This window comes from Drosophila innubila, chromosome X (assembly GCF_004354385.1).
Source record: "Drosophila innubila isolate TH190305 chromosome X, UK_Dinn_1.0, whole genome shotgun sequence".
In the NCBI taxonomy this organism is placed as follows: domain Eukaryota; kingdom Metazoa; phylum Arthropoda; class Insecta; order Diptera; family Drosophilidae; genus Drosophila; species Drosophila innubila.
In genome coordinates, this window is record NC_047626.1 from 6,370,019 (window position 1) to 6,385,270 (window position 15,252).

The 15,252-nt window shown below is 35.3% G+C and overlaps 2 protein-coding genes across 2 annotated transcripts; one reads left to right on the forward strand and one right to left on the reverse strand.

Annotated features, from left to right (window-relative positions):
• The first annotated feature begins 54 nt into the window (after window positions 1-54).
• On the forward strand, window positions 55-12,080 carry LOC117793342 (sorting nexin-25). The gene is made up of 12 exons (XM_034633644.1): window positions 55-947; window positions 2,517-2,656; window positions 2,890-2,986; window positions 3,052-3,186; window positions 4,070-4,246; window positions 4,312-4,484; window positions 4,972-5,378; window positions 6,588-7,325; window positions 7,391-7,570; window positions 8,805-8,942; window positions 9,002-9,682; window positions 11,103-12,080. Exons 1-12 carry the CDS (start codon window positions 865-867, stop codon window positions 11,490-11,492), a joined length of 3,339 nt encoding a protein of 1,112 aa, XP_034489535.1. The 5' UTR covers window positions 55-864; the 3' UTR covers window positions 11,493-12,080.
• Window positions 12,081-13,128: 1,048 nt separating this feature from the next.
• On the reverse strand, window positions 13,129-14,974 carry LOC117785287 (protein hold'em). The gene is made up of 3 exons (XM_034623233.1): window positions 14,047-14,974; window positions 13,832-13,988; window positions 13,129-13,769 (listed from the first exon to the last, which is right to left on the reverse strand). Exons 1-3 carry the CDS (start codon window positions 14,972-14,974, stop codon window positions 13,382-13,384), a joined length of 1,473 nt encoding a protein of 490 aa, XP_034479124.1. The 3' UTR covers window positions 13,129-13,381.
• Between the last annotated feature and the right edge of the window lie 278 nt (window positions 14,975-15,252).

The window sequence follows — 15,252 nt, forward strand, 5'->3', positions numbered from 1 at the left end:
GTCAAATGTGGTGGTATGTCGATTGGTATGCATAACAAACTGGCTATTTGTTATCGCAATCGATATAATATCAACAAAAATCAACACAGTAGGAAACTTTGATTTATTCAGTTATTGTATTTGTGATTGTGATTGAAAGTGGAAGTGAGTGTGCTGAGTGCGATGATTAATTACGGCTTTGCCGCTTGACCAGCATAGATACATATATATGCGAAACGCGCCAACTCAAATTCCAACTTGTTGTAATCTACGCAGCAGCGGCAACAATAACAAAAACAGCAGCGTCGACAGCGAGAACAAATACGAGAACACAACAACAAGCAGTAAACGATTTTTATGGAGGCAGCGCTGCAAGCAGAGCAGTTGCTGCGCCGCTGTTATCACTTATATTTACAGTTGCGCCGCCCCTATCCTTGCAGTTATCAAATATCAACTTGTTGCCATAGCGATAGCGTCTGCTGATGCTGTGATCTTTAAACATAGTGACGACATTCGAAATATTTAAATATAATAAAACTACAACTACAAGCTACGACGCTGACGGTCACAAGGGCGCTGGGCGTTGCGGGGGTGGCGGAAGTGGTTATAGAGAACTATTTATAATAGTGGCAAAGACACGGATAAAAAACCAAAAGAAAGACGCGACAAAAGACGCAACAAATTAAGCAAGTACTAAAAGACGACGTCAAAAAATGTACAAAACGCATCAAATATTCACTACACCAACAACAACAACAAGAACAACAACAGCCGTGGTAACTGTAAACCACTAGTCATACACACACTCACATACCATAGGAGAGTGTGCGTGTGTGCGTGCGTGTGTGTGTGTGTGTGTGTGTGACTTGGGAACAGCTGGCCGCCATGGAGCGTCGCCTCCCATTGTTTCCCATTGAAGCCGAGCCGCCAACAACGCCCACACAGCGACTCACATTGCTGGCAACGCGGTAAGTGGAATAACTTTAAAAATAGGCACATTAACTGAAACCCCGTCCCCCTTCACCTGCCACATCCCTTCCACCACCCACTTACCCTATCTATCCCTTTTCCACAACATACGTGCGTGTGTATCCTTTGTGTGCATATGTATTGTTCAATATTGAATTCATAATGAGCAGTAGATCAAGAGATCCCGACTGTGAGAGACCCTGTACTTATTATGCAAAACACTCATGCCAAATAAGAACATATACTGAATAATATTTTGTTAATTAGTATTTTAATTTATGGTCAATTTATGGTAGAAAACACTGTAAGAGACCCTGTACCTTTAATGTAAAACACTTTTGCCCAATTATAAAATGTAAATAATAGTTTTTAATTAGTATGTTAATTTTCAGTAGAAAAGTAAATCCAAATCAGGCACGAGAAGCTTTAAAAAGTCCCGACTGTCAGAATCCCTGTACATATTTTGTAAAAAAGACTCAGACACAAAAATAAATATTCGACAAATAAATATTAAAAAATACGCTTCAATTTTGAAACATTTTAAAATGTTAAGATGTCGTTTTATAATAAGTATGAAATCAAAATAAATAGCTAGACCTAGAGCAACAAAAATTTGTATAGAACGAATTTAAAAATCTTTGAATGCAGAATGAATTTAAAGGCCAAATAACGAACAAAATTTCATTCCGCTTGAAATTTGATTCAGTTTTGATCAAGTTATGACAGTTGGAAGTTGGTCAGACTGCGGATTTAGCCACTTTACAAGTCCAAATATTTGTTCAATTTGGCATGAATTTTTACAAAAAAATGAAAGGTCTCAGAATCAAGTTTAAAGTGTTGTTTTATACTAATTACAATATAAGGAGTTGATTGAAAGTGAAAACTTGAGATTTAAAATTTTGAATTTTCGAAATTTCAAAGGGGGGACCCTTAGCATCGAAATCAATATCTAGTAGAATCTAGAGGAAAATATTTTTTTTAAAGAATTAAATTAAATTTGAATGCAGAATAAATTTAGAGGCCAAATGAAGACCAAAATGACATTTCACTTGAAAATCTTATCAGTTTTATTCAAGTTATGACAGTTAGAAGTTGGTCAATTTTTTTACCACAACCGTACGGGTACAAACGTTTCAGTATTCGGTTCTTGACAGAGAATTTATTTCGGTTATGGTCTCAGTTCCGGTACTAAAAATGAAACGGTTAGTTTCGGTTAACGGTTTCGGTACCAGGTACGGTATTATTCCCTGATCAAAAGACAAGGCGCAGCCTGTAGCAGGGAAAAATTCTAAAAATACTTTAATCTGCATAGGATATATAAAAACTGTTATATGAAGTTTGGTGTCTCCTTCTACATATTAAAGGTCTATACTATATGAGTACTGCCTCACTTTTGACAAACTTAAAATATTGTGTGCACTATTTCAAGTACAGGGTCACATTTGGAAATGTAAAATGTATGGAATGTGGGTGGACTGTAAATTTGGGCTATGGTGTTGTCATTATTATATTAATAGATTTATTTCTGCTTCCTTTTCCTCCCCTTTCTGACCATCCTAATTGTTTAGCTCGCTACGTGCGCTGCAATTAAACTGGAAGATTATTATATCCGGCATCACATTGACGCTTTTGGCCGTTATTTGGTATTATCCAACGTTCTTCTTATTCTTCGCATTTGTGATCTATTCCCTGGTGCTGGTCTTTGCAGGTAAGAGACGAACCTTGTACACATTAACATATCACATATCATTCCATATATATAAGTACTATATATCGAGTTGTTTTATCAGTTTCAATAAGCAAATCCAAATCGTAATCTTATGACTCATTTTCTTATCAACTCTAGGAAGCGGCGCCATTTAAATGATTGTCATTTTAATAAAGAAAAAAAAAGAGCGTATTGTTAATTAAAAATTTATCTCTTTATATACTTTGTCACAGCTGTCGCTGGCACCGTCTATATACATTACATATTTACGACCAATGAGCCCACAAAGCCAAATCGACTGCCCTCCAAGCTGCTCTACAATGCCACCAAGTGAGTTACATCTCACTTCCACCTCTGTCCTAGCCATATGTTATTAATCCAACATTTAATTGCAGAAGCAACATCTTTGATTTGCCAAATCCCATTAAGAATCCATCAAATTTACCTTTAATCTTTGGCAAGACAGTCGATCTCCAGTTACAGCAGATTATTGAATATGTGCTACGTGATTTTATGGTGCCCTGGCTAGGGTAAGTATTTCTGAATAATACCTCATACGAATTTTTGATATTTTTGTAAGGGTTAAAAAAAAAATAATAATAATATTAATAAACTAAGAAAACATTTCTGTAATCCGAAATTAGAATGAAAAAAAAGGACACATTACCAAGAAAATTTACTAAGAAAATATAAATTTTGAATATTTATTATATACTTTATATTATATATATTAAATTTGGCTTTTCTGATTTTTGACTACCCAATTTGTGTGTTTTTTTTTCTTAATTTTAATTTTCTGAAAACATTACTAATTTGGTTACCGAATATTTATATTTTCCAAATTTTTATAATATTCTTTGTCGAAATCCGAAATTAGAATGAAAATAAGGACACATTTCCAATAAAATTAACTATGAAAATATAAATTTTGAATTTTTATTATATACATAACATTATATATATTTAATTTGGCTTTTCTGATTTTTGACTACCCAATTTGGTTTTTTTTTTCATAATTTTAATTATCTTAAAACATTCCTAATTTGGTTACCTAATATTTATATTCTCCGAATTTGTATAATATAAGTATTTTTTGTCGAAATCCGAAATAAGAATGGAAAAAAGGACACATTTCCAAGAATATTAACTAAGAAAATATAAATTTTGAATATTTATTATATACATTATATTATATATATTTAATTTGGCTTTCCTGATTTTTGACAACCCAATTTGTGTTTTTTTTTCTTAATTAAAATTTTCTTAAAACATTCCTAATTTGGTTACCTAATTTTGATATTTTCCAAATTTTTATATGTCGAAATTTTGTCGAAATTCGTATAAGTTATCTATATATCTTTCTCCACCAAAATCAACTTTAATTCATAATTCTATTCAATTCTTATTTCTCAGCTATGTTGTGACCAAACCCAAGCTTATTAACGATGTTATACGCGAAGATCTGTGGAATGCCATACAGAAGATACACGAACGTGCGGTTAAAATGGATCCTGCCAAGATTATAGCCGTTGACATGGTCAATCGGGTGACAGTTCATCTCGAAAAGATTCGTATTGCCGAAGCACGCGCGTAAGTTTCGAATTCTTGTAGATTATTCTAAGAAAACTGTTCCTAAATCTGTCTTTTTATCTTAGTGCGGAAACCAACAGCGCTCCTGTTTTTAGCACCAATTCGTACCTGGTCGATGAGGAAAAGGAAATGGAGTTTCTACGGAAACTGTGCGAGATTATGGTCATATTACTGCTACCACGCGGCTACTCACTGCCTCCACTCAAAGTGCTGCTCAGTGAGATACTTTCCTTTAAGAGTAAGTTCCATTTCCCACACAGGCTAGAAAACTGATTTCTTGAACTGAGGCTATGAAATTTTGGTAATAATTTGAGTTCCAGCTCCTAAGCTTTCTAAAAACAACTTAAAATTTGTTAACAGCTGTCTTAAAATATTCAATACTTTTCAATATTTTTTACATATAATTTTTTTCAAACCTCAAGAAAGTTTTGTTAATTTTATGAATTGCTGGTGATATTTAATATTATACCCACATAGCTACCTAAAATTAACTTTTTGTATGATAAAAGCGGTCTGAAAAGAAATATTCTTAATATAATTAATACAACTAATAATTTAAAAATAACTTCCTTGAAAAATTTCTTTATAATGATATTCATTCATAACTCAAAGAAATCTTTAGATTAAGCTTTTGAGATTGTTGTGGAGAATAATTAGAAATTGATCTTTTATGCTTTCTGAATACAGTTTTTATACAAGATTTATTACAAAATTTCCATTTACAGTTTTCTTTCCCATGATCAAAATGCTGACTGCACCGGATTACATAAATCAGAAAGTGGTGCAAAATATTGAGACACGTTTGGCGGCGGCAGCGATAAGTAAACGAAGTTACGAATATGCGGCGAGTTTTGAGGAATTCCTTAAGATCATCAACAGTTCGGGAAATTTGGAGGAATTGTCACTGATACGCAAAAGCATTGTTAACGATCTGATGCATGCCACAACCATGCAGAACTTGCAACGTGCCAAAGGCCTTGATCCAGACACTGAGGATCATACGCTAACCAAATCCGAGCTAACAGCCGCTGTGCGGCTTAAACGATACGTGCAACAGCTGTCACTGGCCAAGGGTCAGTGCGAAAAGAATCTGGCCAAGTTTGGCTGGAATGGCAACTATTCCAGCGATACGGTGAGTGATATAGACTTTGTTAAACCAAGACATGACTTATTTTACTCAGTAGTCAAGAGATACAGCAGTATTTTATCTATCACTTCTTTTTTTTTTTTGAAAAAGCGTCAAGGGCAAATACATCAAAGAAATTTCAAGAAACGAAAAAAATTTATTTTTAAAATTTTGATGCAAAATCAAACTAGAGGCAAATTAATGATGAAATTGATATTCGGCAAGGAAATCGGGTAAAAATTGCCAGAGTTATGTCAGTTTGAAATTTTTGAAAAAGTGTCTAAAGGAAAGTATAGGAAAAACGACATTGATCGAAAATATTGAAAAAATGAACAGTGATGAAAAAAAAATTGAATTTTCTAATTTTGACGCAGAATTAAATTAGAGGTCAAATAATGACGAAATTGATATTCCGCAAGGAAATCGGATAAGATTTGCCAGAGTTATGTCAGTTTGAAATTTTTCAAAAAGTGTCTTAGGGAAAGTATGGGAAAAACGACATTGATCGAAAATATTGAAAAAATGAACAGTGATGGAAAAAAATTTAATTTTCTAATTTTGATGCAGAATCAAAAATGAGGCAAAATAATGAAAAAATTTACATTCCCCAAGAAAATCGGTTAAGTTTTTACAAAGTTATGATAGCTTGAAGTTTTTCAAAATATGTTAGGGGGCAAGTTCGGGAAAAACAACACTGATCGAGAATATAGAAAAAATGGGTAGAGATGAAAAAAAAAGTTTATTTTCCAATTTAGACGCAGAATTAAATTAGAGGTCAAATAATGATGAAATTGATATTCCGCAAGGAAATTGGTTGAGATTTGCCAGAGTTAAGTCAGTTTGAAATTTTTGAAAAAAGGTCTAAAGCAAAGTTGGGAAAAACGACATTGATCGAAAACAATGAAAAAATGAAGAGTGATGGAAAAAAAATTGAATTTTAAAATTTTGATGCAGAATCAAAATAGAGGCTCATGTATAGAAAATCTTAAATTTCGCAAAGAATTTGGGTAAAATTTGACAAAGTTATGGCACTTTGAAGTTTTCGAAAATGTGTCCAGACGAAAGTACGGAAAATTCGGATTACTATTTTACTTGATATATTTTATATATTATTTATTAGTTTTTTGTTCATAGCAATAATTGAATAATAAAGTTACAGATCCTAAGTATTCCACTGTGGAGCACACTTATTAAACTCTTTTCGATTTGTTTCAGGATCTAACCCTAATGGAAATACTCAATACGGCTGTGGGGCGACGCCACTTTACGCTGTTCCTGGAGCCGCTGAAGGCAAGCGCCCTGGTGGGATTCTACCTGGCCGTGGATGAGATGAAGCATTCGCACAAAACCGCCACACATCAGCTGGGCACGGAAATCTTTTACACATATATACGAGCACCGAAACCGGAGATTCAAATTGATAAGCACGAGCGGAAGCTCATTGAGACCTTTGTGCTGGGCGATGCGGGTCCAGATATATTCTATGATATCCAGCGGAATATATTGCGCACACTGGAGGACAAATACTATCCGCCGTTTGTGCTCAGTGAGCAATATCGACAGCTGAAGGAGGCGCTCGACTCCAACGAATTTAATGATCCCACCTTGCTAATGTGCCCCACACTCCTTGGCGATGTGCCCGACGATGAGCAGGCCATCGTTGTCGATGGCCTCAATGGTGCTGGTGGTGCTCCCGCTGCCATCGATGTGGCCGCTCATACCTCGTATGCTCGGCGAAAGCTGGAGCAGATACAGGAGCGCATTGATAAGAAGAATCAAGCGCTGGACGCATTGAAATACTCTGTTAAGCCGGAATCCAAGGTGCTGCAAATACTCGAAAAGGAAATGGAATGGCTCAAAAGCGAGAAACGTCAAACGGAGGCGCATTTGCGACGCACGGACGCCTGGACGGAGCATCTGGGCAAGTGGAAGGCCACCATACAAAGTGTCGAAGTGGGTTTTTAGCTAAATCTCCCAAAGAAACTGCTGTAAATATATGTTCTCTGTTTTTCCTTTAGGTTTCCGATGAGAAGGAATCGCTGCAGTTCATGATCCTTGTGCATGTGGACGAGGACATCAATGCGCCACCTCAGGCAGCGCCCAAGAATGGTGACAGCAGCACAGGACGTGCTCAGCGAAGGCGTCCTTCCGGCATTTCCAGTGGCTGGGTTGTCATGCGTTCCCTTAACCAAGTGCATGTAAGTGTACTAATGGGCAATATATATAGCAAGCAGCAGGAAACAATTCCAACTCCATAAAGCATATATATTCCTGATCATCATTAGAACTGCATCGTCCTTCTGTTTCAAACTAGTCTCACAATTTAAAAGCTATCTTGATGAAACTTGATACGTGCTTGTCTTTTTCCTATTGGTACATAGTAAATATGTCGGAACCGGTCGTATCGGATCATTATATCATAGAAACGATTTTTCGAAAATTAACCTCTAATATAAAAAACATTATTATTTCTTGAGATATCTCAACAAATGTCATAGATTACGCATTTAATGTTGTTTTACACTTCCCAATGGAATCTGACTGATATCGGACTACTATATCATATAGCTGCCATAGGAACGATTGTTTGAAAATCAACCTCTATTATGACAAATTATGTTTTTTTTTTGAGATATCTCATCAAGTGTCATAGATTATGCATTTAATGTTATCTTACACATTCTGACTGAATTTGGTTGAAATCAGATTACTATATCATATAGCTGTCATAGGAACGATTGTTCGAAAATTAACCTCTAATATGAAAAATTTTGTTTTTTCTTGAGATATCTCAACCAAAGTCATAGATTACGCATTAAGTTTTGTCCCACACATCCTGGCAGGATTTGCTTAAAATCGGACTACTATATCATATAGCTGCCATAGAAACGATGAACCAAAATTCAACCTTTGATATAGAAAACATATTTAATTAAAAGAAAAAACTCAACAATTCTTACAGCTTATGCATTTGGTGTGGTTTTATACATTCTGACCTAGTTTGATCCAAATCTGACTACTATATCTTATAGCTGTCATAGGAACGATTGCTTAAAATCAACCTTTAGCTTAAAAAACATTGTTATTTCTTAAAATATTTCAAACGTTCTCAAATATTATGCATTTGGCGTTGTCTTAAGCATTACGCTCTAATTCGACTATAATCTGACTTTTATATCATAAAGCTGACATAGGAACCATCGAAACGAAATTGAACTTATGTATAAAAACTTTTTTAAATAATTCAAGAAATTTTTAATACATAAAAAACAAAATAATTATAACTTTGTGCAACAGGTTCTTAAAACCTTTTTAATAATCTGCATATAACATTGTAATCTTATTTCTTTGCATTATTCTTCGAATATACGGGTACTGTGCATCTCATTATTTAGCCCACATACTATAAATAAAGTTTTTTTTATACTCCAGGAACTGCAACGTAAGCTGCGTCATGTGAGCTCCAATTTGAAATCGCTGGACTTGCCAACGAACTTCAAGTTCTTCTTTCTGAAAACCGATCGACATGCGCAGGAAAAGGCAAAGGGACAAATCCAAAAGTTTCTCAATGTAAGTGGACACTGATGTGTATTTGAAAATCTCTTTTGTAATGTTTTACTTAATTACAGTTTATACTGGAGGATGATCATTTGAATGGCAGTGAGGCCATATATACATTTCTTAGTCCCAGCTCGGATCATTTAAAGCAAACGTTGCCATCACCCAAAAAGTCCAAGTTCTCGCTATCCACATTATTTAAAAGCGATGCGGCAAAGGCGCATGATAGCAATAAGGCGAGTGATCCATTTTGGGGTCTGCAGCGGGATGATGATGATATGTCCACGTATTTGGATGGTGAATCGGGCAGCGATGCCAAATTCCTTGCGGATTTGGATAGCAAAGATTCGATTGCGGAGCCCATGTATGCGCTAATGGGTGAAATCTTCGATATGGGCGGCGTCTTCAAATGGCTGCGCAAGAGCATTATCTCCTTTGTCCAGATCACATATGGACGTACGATCAATAGGCAAATACGTGAATCGATTGCCTATCTTTTCGAGGAGTCCATGCTGCACAATTATTTCTCGGCCATATTGAAATCATTTTGGCCCGGCGGTGTACTTGCCTCCGCGTATCCGGTGCGTTCCGATGACATGAAGGAGATGACCACGAATGCAGCAAAGGCTCTGCTCACCGATCATATACCCGAGGTGCTATGCAATCTCGTTGGCGCCCAGGCGGCCAAACGTGGTGTCCTCAAAGTCTTTGATGCTCTACAGAATCCCACATACAATAAGCAGCTATTTTATGTGAGTAAAAAGTGTTTTTTTTTGTAATATTTACTTGCGCTTTCCACTAGAAATTCATTTATTTAGTATATTGACATCATTAATAACATAAAAAATATTTTAACTTGGTGTAGACAGTTTAAAACAATGAAATCATCATAACATACTAATATATTAAATCAAAACGCACGATAAATTTATCTTATCTAAATTGTGTCCAAATTTTAAGGTTGCACGTTCAACGGTTTGCCCTGTATAATGCATTGCAGTGTTCAGTGTGTCAGGACAAAGAGTTTTATATATACACTAAAAATATACTAATTGTTGATTTTGATCAGAAATCACTTATTTTGTTATGTGAATCAAAATGTTATTAAATAATAAAAAAACTTTTAATTTCAATTAAGAATCATTGAATAATTCTTACTTTAAATTTTTAGTACAATATGTTTTATTACAATTAATATATATATAAAACTCTTTGTCCTGACTTACTGACTCAATGATCATTGCACAGCCCAAACCGTAAGAACTAGAAGGCTAAAATTTTGACGCAACATAGCTGAGACAATTTATTATAAAAATTGAAATTTTGCTTTGAAAATAAATAAATTTAATCTAAATATAATTGGTTTAAAATAATAGTTAACTATCATACATATTTCTGTAGTGAAAAGCGGATTGAATTCTTGAGAGGATTACATTTAATATTGATACATAGCTGAGACAATTATAAAAATTAAAATTATTTTTTAATCGAAATTTAATTGTTATAAAATAATAGTTAAGTATCATACATATTTTTGTAATGAAAAGAGGATTGAATTCTTGAGAGGATTACATATAATATTAATACATAGCTGAAACAATTTATTATAAAAATTAAAATTATTTTTTAATCTAAATATAATTGTTATAAAATAACAGTTAAGTATCATACATATTTTCGTAGTGAAAAGCGGAATGAATTCTTGAGAGGATTACATATAATATTAATACATAGCTGAGACAATTTATTATAAAAATTAAAATTATTTTTTAATCGAAATTTAATTGTTATAAAATAATAGTTAAGTATCATACATATTTTTGTAATGAAAAGAGGATTGAATTCTTGAGAGGATTACATATAATATTAATACATAGCTGCGACAACATATTATTAAAATTAAAATTTTTTTCATTGAAATATAATTGTTATAAAATAATAGTTAACTATCATACATATTTTTGTAATGAAAAGCAGAATGAATTCTTGAGAGGATTACATTTAATATTAATACATAGCTAAGACAATTTATTATAAAAATTAAAACGATTTTTTAATCGAAATTTAATTGTTATAAAAAAATAGTTAAATATCATACATATTTTCGTAGTGAAAACAGATTGAATTCTTGAGAGGATTACATTTAATATTGATTGTCTTATACATTTGTAGGAACTGCTGGAAATACTGATGATTGAGTTCTTTCCGGAAATTCGTCAGCTGAAGGTGAACAGCGCCAATGGCAACAAGCTGAACACGGCGACGGCGGGCGTGGCAGCTGCCTCTGCTGCCGCCGCTTTGGCTGCCGTTGCCGCCTTGCCGCTCAACTACAGTCACAACAACAGTCACAATAGCCATAGTCATGGTCATGGTCATGGTCATGGCCATGGAGCGGCCAATCATCAGCATGCTGCTGGATCACATGGCGGCATGACGACGACGACAACGACGTCGGCATCCAATGCAGCAGCGCCCAAGGAGCATTATCATCAGGCGCCGCAACAGTCGCCTTATCACCAAAGCTCGGGGCAACATCATCATGGCTCAACGGGCTCCAAGTAGATGCCTCCATAGAAGAATATTCTGTTTATTATTTTTAATTAGTTGAATGTGTTAACAATGCTCTCTCTGTCTCTCTGTCTATCTCACTCACTCACTCTTAACTCGTATAGCTATCTCGCTCGTTGGCATGTTTAGTTCAATTTTTGTTTTGAGTACCCTGGAGAGATTATTATTTATTATAATTAGAACATAACTCCCATTATTCCGTACTTGTTGTTTGTTTCTTCTTGTTGTAGTTGTTTAGACAATTCATTGTTTGTTCCTTTGTTTGTTTTTATTGTTATGACTATTATTATTATACTATAATTATGATTTGTGCTTTCGTCGCAGTATTAAGCGTTAAACCAAAATTGTTAAACATTCCCATTAAAAACAACACAACGAATAGACCCTTCTACAACCTCCAACCTTTAACCTTTACCCTTCCCCTTACCATTTGTAACGAGCAAAAGATACACGATTAAACATATTTAAATTGTTGGTGCCGATTGCCCAAATAATGAAATAAATTTGTAACTGGAGTCGACTTATTGTGATCTTAGCAAGTAAACAGCACCAAAAAAACAACAACAACAAAAACAATTGTAATTCATTTCGAACTACTCGTATATAAGAATATACTCCTATATACAATACATACAGTATGTCAAGTAACTGTTTTGACCAAAAAATAAATAAATAAACCTATGTGGTTTTTTATTTTTAAAAATAGCTAAACCCAACGGATTGTGTTTATTTTTTTTTAACATGTTTTAAGAACCATAAGTAACTATAATAAATAAAAGAAAAACAGCTTAAGGTTTTTTTTTGCTAAATAAAAACTGCTAAATAACTGAAAAAATTTGTCAAATCAGTTACTTGACTTACTGTAGGTAATATTAGATAAACCAAATAGTATATTATACACAAAAACACACTCCACATTATAATGCCTGCTCCTATATAGACTGTTCCCCCGATTTGCTGTTTTCTCCAGCTTCTAAGGGAAACAGTTCAAAAAAAAAAAAAAAAGACACTGACAAATTGTATTGTATTGGATTGTATATTCTATTTATGTATTGTATTGCAGTTGCAATGTTTTATGTGTGAAACAAATATTTAACAAAAACTGACCCAAGCGAAATAAAGATGCTATTTATGTAGATATCTGATGTTTTTTATTCTATATCATTTTAAATATTTGTTTTTTAGGGTAAAATAAACAAAGGCTTCAACTTTTTAACTTTAATATGGATATTACACATTTTAGTCTATACAATTAAAAATATGAAAATCTTTTTTTTTTTTTTTAAATAGTTTCACTTGAAGAAGAAACCTAAAATCTTAACATAAAGCTGAATTCTACAATTTAAAAGATTAAAGCTTATCTTAAATAGCTTAATACTTGGACAAGTCTCGTGAAAATTATTTAAAATACAAATATCAAATTTTAAATGGAGGAAGAAAAACCTATAATCTTAAAATAAAGCTGAATTTTACAATTTATTAGATTAAAGTTGATCTTAAGAAGTTTATTGCTTGAAGAAGCTTATTTTCCTCTTGTCCAAGTTATTTAAAATACAAATAGCTTATTTGAAAAGTAATATTGGAAAAAGAAGTAACTTTAAATCTTAACTTTAAATTGGTGTGTATGAGTTATAGGCTAACGAAACTTTTCCCAGTCTTTTAAAGTGTTTGAAACATGAAAAAAGTATATTAAACTAGTGTATAACAGTTTACAGTCTCTAAAAGCCTTTGGCTCTTTTTTTTTAATACCTAAACAAAAGTATCTTAGATCTCTCTCAACTCTCACTCTTAAAGCCTATACAAATAACTTATATGTTACAGTTTAAATCTTAAGCTATAGCGTCTACAAAATCTGGCTCTATTCAAAATGTGTATGGATATATTTAAAACGTTGAAATCTTCTGTATGAGCTGCTTTAGCTGTATGAGCTCCATGTCCACCACAATGACAGTCAGATTCTTGCGCATGGCAGTGGGCTTCTTCACCAGCAGCTTGACCTCAAAGTACTTTAAGAGGAAGCGCCACTTGAGCTCGGTTTTCTTGCGCTCCAGGAGCCGTTGAAAGGCGTCCGCATTGAGGCCCAACAAATGATCAGCGACGCCGCCACTGAGACGTGATTCAATCAAGGTGCCCGTCTGATCCGACAGTTGGATATTGATGTTGAAGAAGTGCTCATAACGTGTGCCACTGAAATCCATGGAAAACTGCAGGACACAGTGCTCATTATCGCAATCATTGCGATTGCTGGGAATGGGACGGCGACAGGATTTGCTGTGGGGAAATACAAAGTAATTTAATAGCTATTTAGTTGGTTCACTGTATTGGCCACTTGCCACTTCTTGTTGATGCAGTTGGTCAGACCGTCAATGTCGAATTTGGTGACCATGGCATAGAGCACGGCCGTAAAGTGCTCTCTGGTTGCATCCTGCAGTTCGCCCTCTGCCCGCGCATAGATCTGCTGCACCGTCATCTGTGTCTGGATCTGTTCCGCTGTGTAACGAATGTAAATAGATTTATTTAATGGAATACACTTGTTAGCTTTACTCACCCGCTGGCAAATTGTCCAAATCCGTTTGGGCAAATAGATCATAGGTCTTTAGCGGCGTTGTGGCTGCAAATGCAAGCAGTGCCTGGCAATCTGGACTCTGTGGCAACGGATTCTCATAGATAAGCGTGCAGCTGGCGTGGCTGAGCACGGAACAGGCATAATACTGGGAATGTGAGATGCGCACATCTATTAAATGGAGCAGTGTCTTGCCGGGCTGCCAATACTGAGCACGGCGTATCCAATCTGCATGCCAGAGTGTAAACACCATGCCATCCGGGCAGCTGGCATCGACTACGACCAGTTCGAGGCACTGCATCAGGTTATTGCCATTGCGTGCCACCTTGCGTTTCAGTTCACGCACCGGACGCACTGCAGCCACCACCACGAGCAGATCAATAAACACAGGAGGACGCAGTTCAGCGCCTGGTGCTGCACATCTCACATCCGCCAGCTTGAGCACGCTGCTCAGGGATTTGTGCGGCTGATGCAGCAGCTGACGCAGTGACTGCAGCGTTGCCAGATCCTCATCATTGTGCTTTACCACATAGCCATAGCCCTCATTTACCACGAGAGCACAGTTGAGAGTGCTCCTCGGTTGATAACGCTGCTCACTGAGACCACATGAATTTGGGGGCGTTATGGCCATCACCTTGGCACCCACCACATCGATGACGTCGCCAATCTGCAGCATGGCATTGTACTCCTCCACACACGCCTGAATGCCCCAGCATTTGCAATTCACAATGTGACGCTTCGAGTCGCGCAGTGTAAAATTGATAACGCCGCGTTTCTCGCTGTTCATCTTGTCCAGAAATATGTTCGGTTCCGATTTGGCAATGATCAGTGCCACAGTTGAGTAACTGGTCATGGTCGGATGCATATCAACCAGCCGGAGTATATTGCTGGTTCTATAACCCACTTTAGCCATTTTAAATCAAATTGTTTCATTAAAAACGCAACGCAAGCCGTTAAAATTTTAAGTGCATTTATCACTGTAAAATGCAAAGAGCACACACTGGCAGGGTAACGATGCATAAACCGTTAAGAACAGTGCTGACAGGCTAGCCTTTTTCCTGTTAGATTTGTCTTTTAACCGATATCTATCCTGTTTTATAAATTTAAAAATGAATTAAAAAACAAACAAAAGATGTGGCAGAATGCAGGCAAATAAAAAAGAGAAAGCGCTTTGTTTTGTATTATTTGAAC

Coding starts and splice junctions, on each gene's coding strand:
- LOC117793342 (XM_034633644.1), top strand. CDS start 865: ATGGAGCGTCGCCTCCCATTGTTTCCCATTGAAGCCGAGCCGCCAACA. Junction 3,187..4,069: donor TTTATGGTGCCCTGGCTAGG/GTAAGTATTTCT, acceptor CTTATTTCTCAG/CTATGTTGTGACCAAACCCA. Junction 4,247..4,311: donor CGTATTGCCGAAGCACGCGC/GTAAGTTTCGAA, acceptor TTTTTATCTTAG/TGCGGAAACCAACAGCGCTC.
- LOC117785287 (XM_034623233.1), bottom strand. CDS start 14,974: ATGGCTAAAGTGGGTTATAGAACCAGCAATATACTCCGGCTGGTTGAT. Junction 13,989..14,046: donor TTTGGACAATTTGCCAGCGG/GTGAGTAAAGCT, acceptor TTCGTTACACAG/CGGAACAGATCCAGACACAG. Junction 13,770..13,831: donor AACTGCATCAACAAGAAGTG/GCAAGTGGCCAA, acceptor ATTTCCCCACAG/CAAATCCTGTCGCCGTCCCA.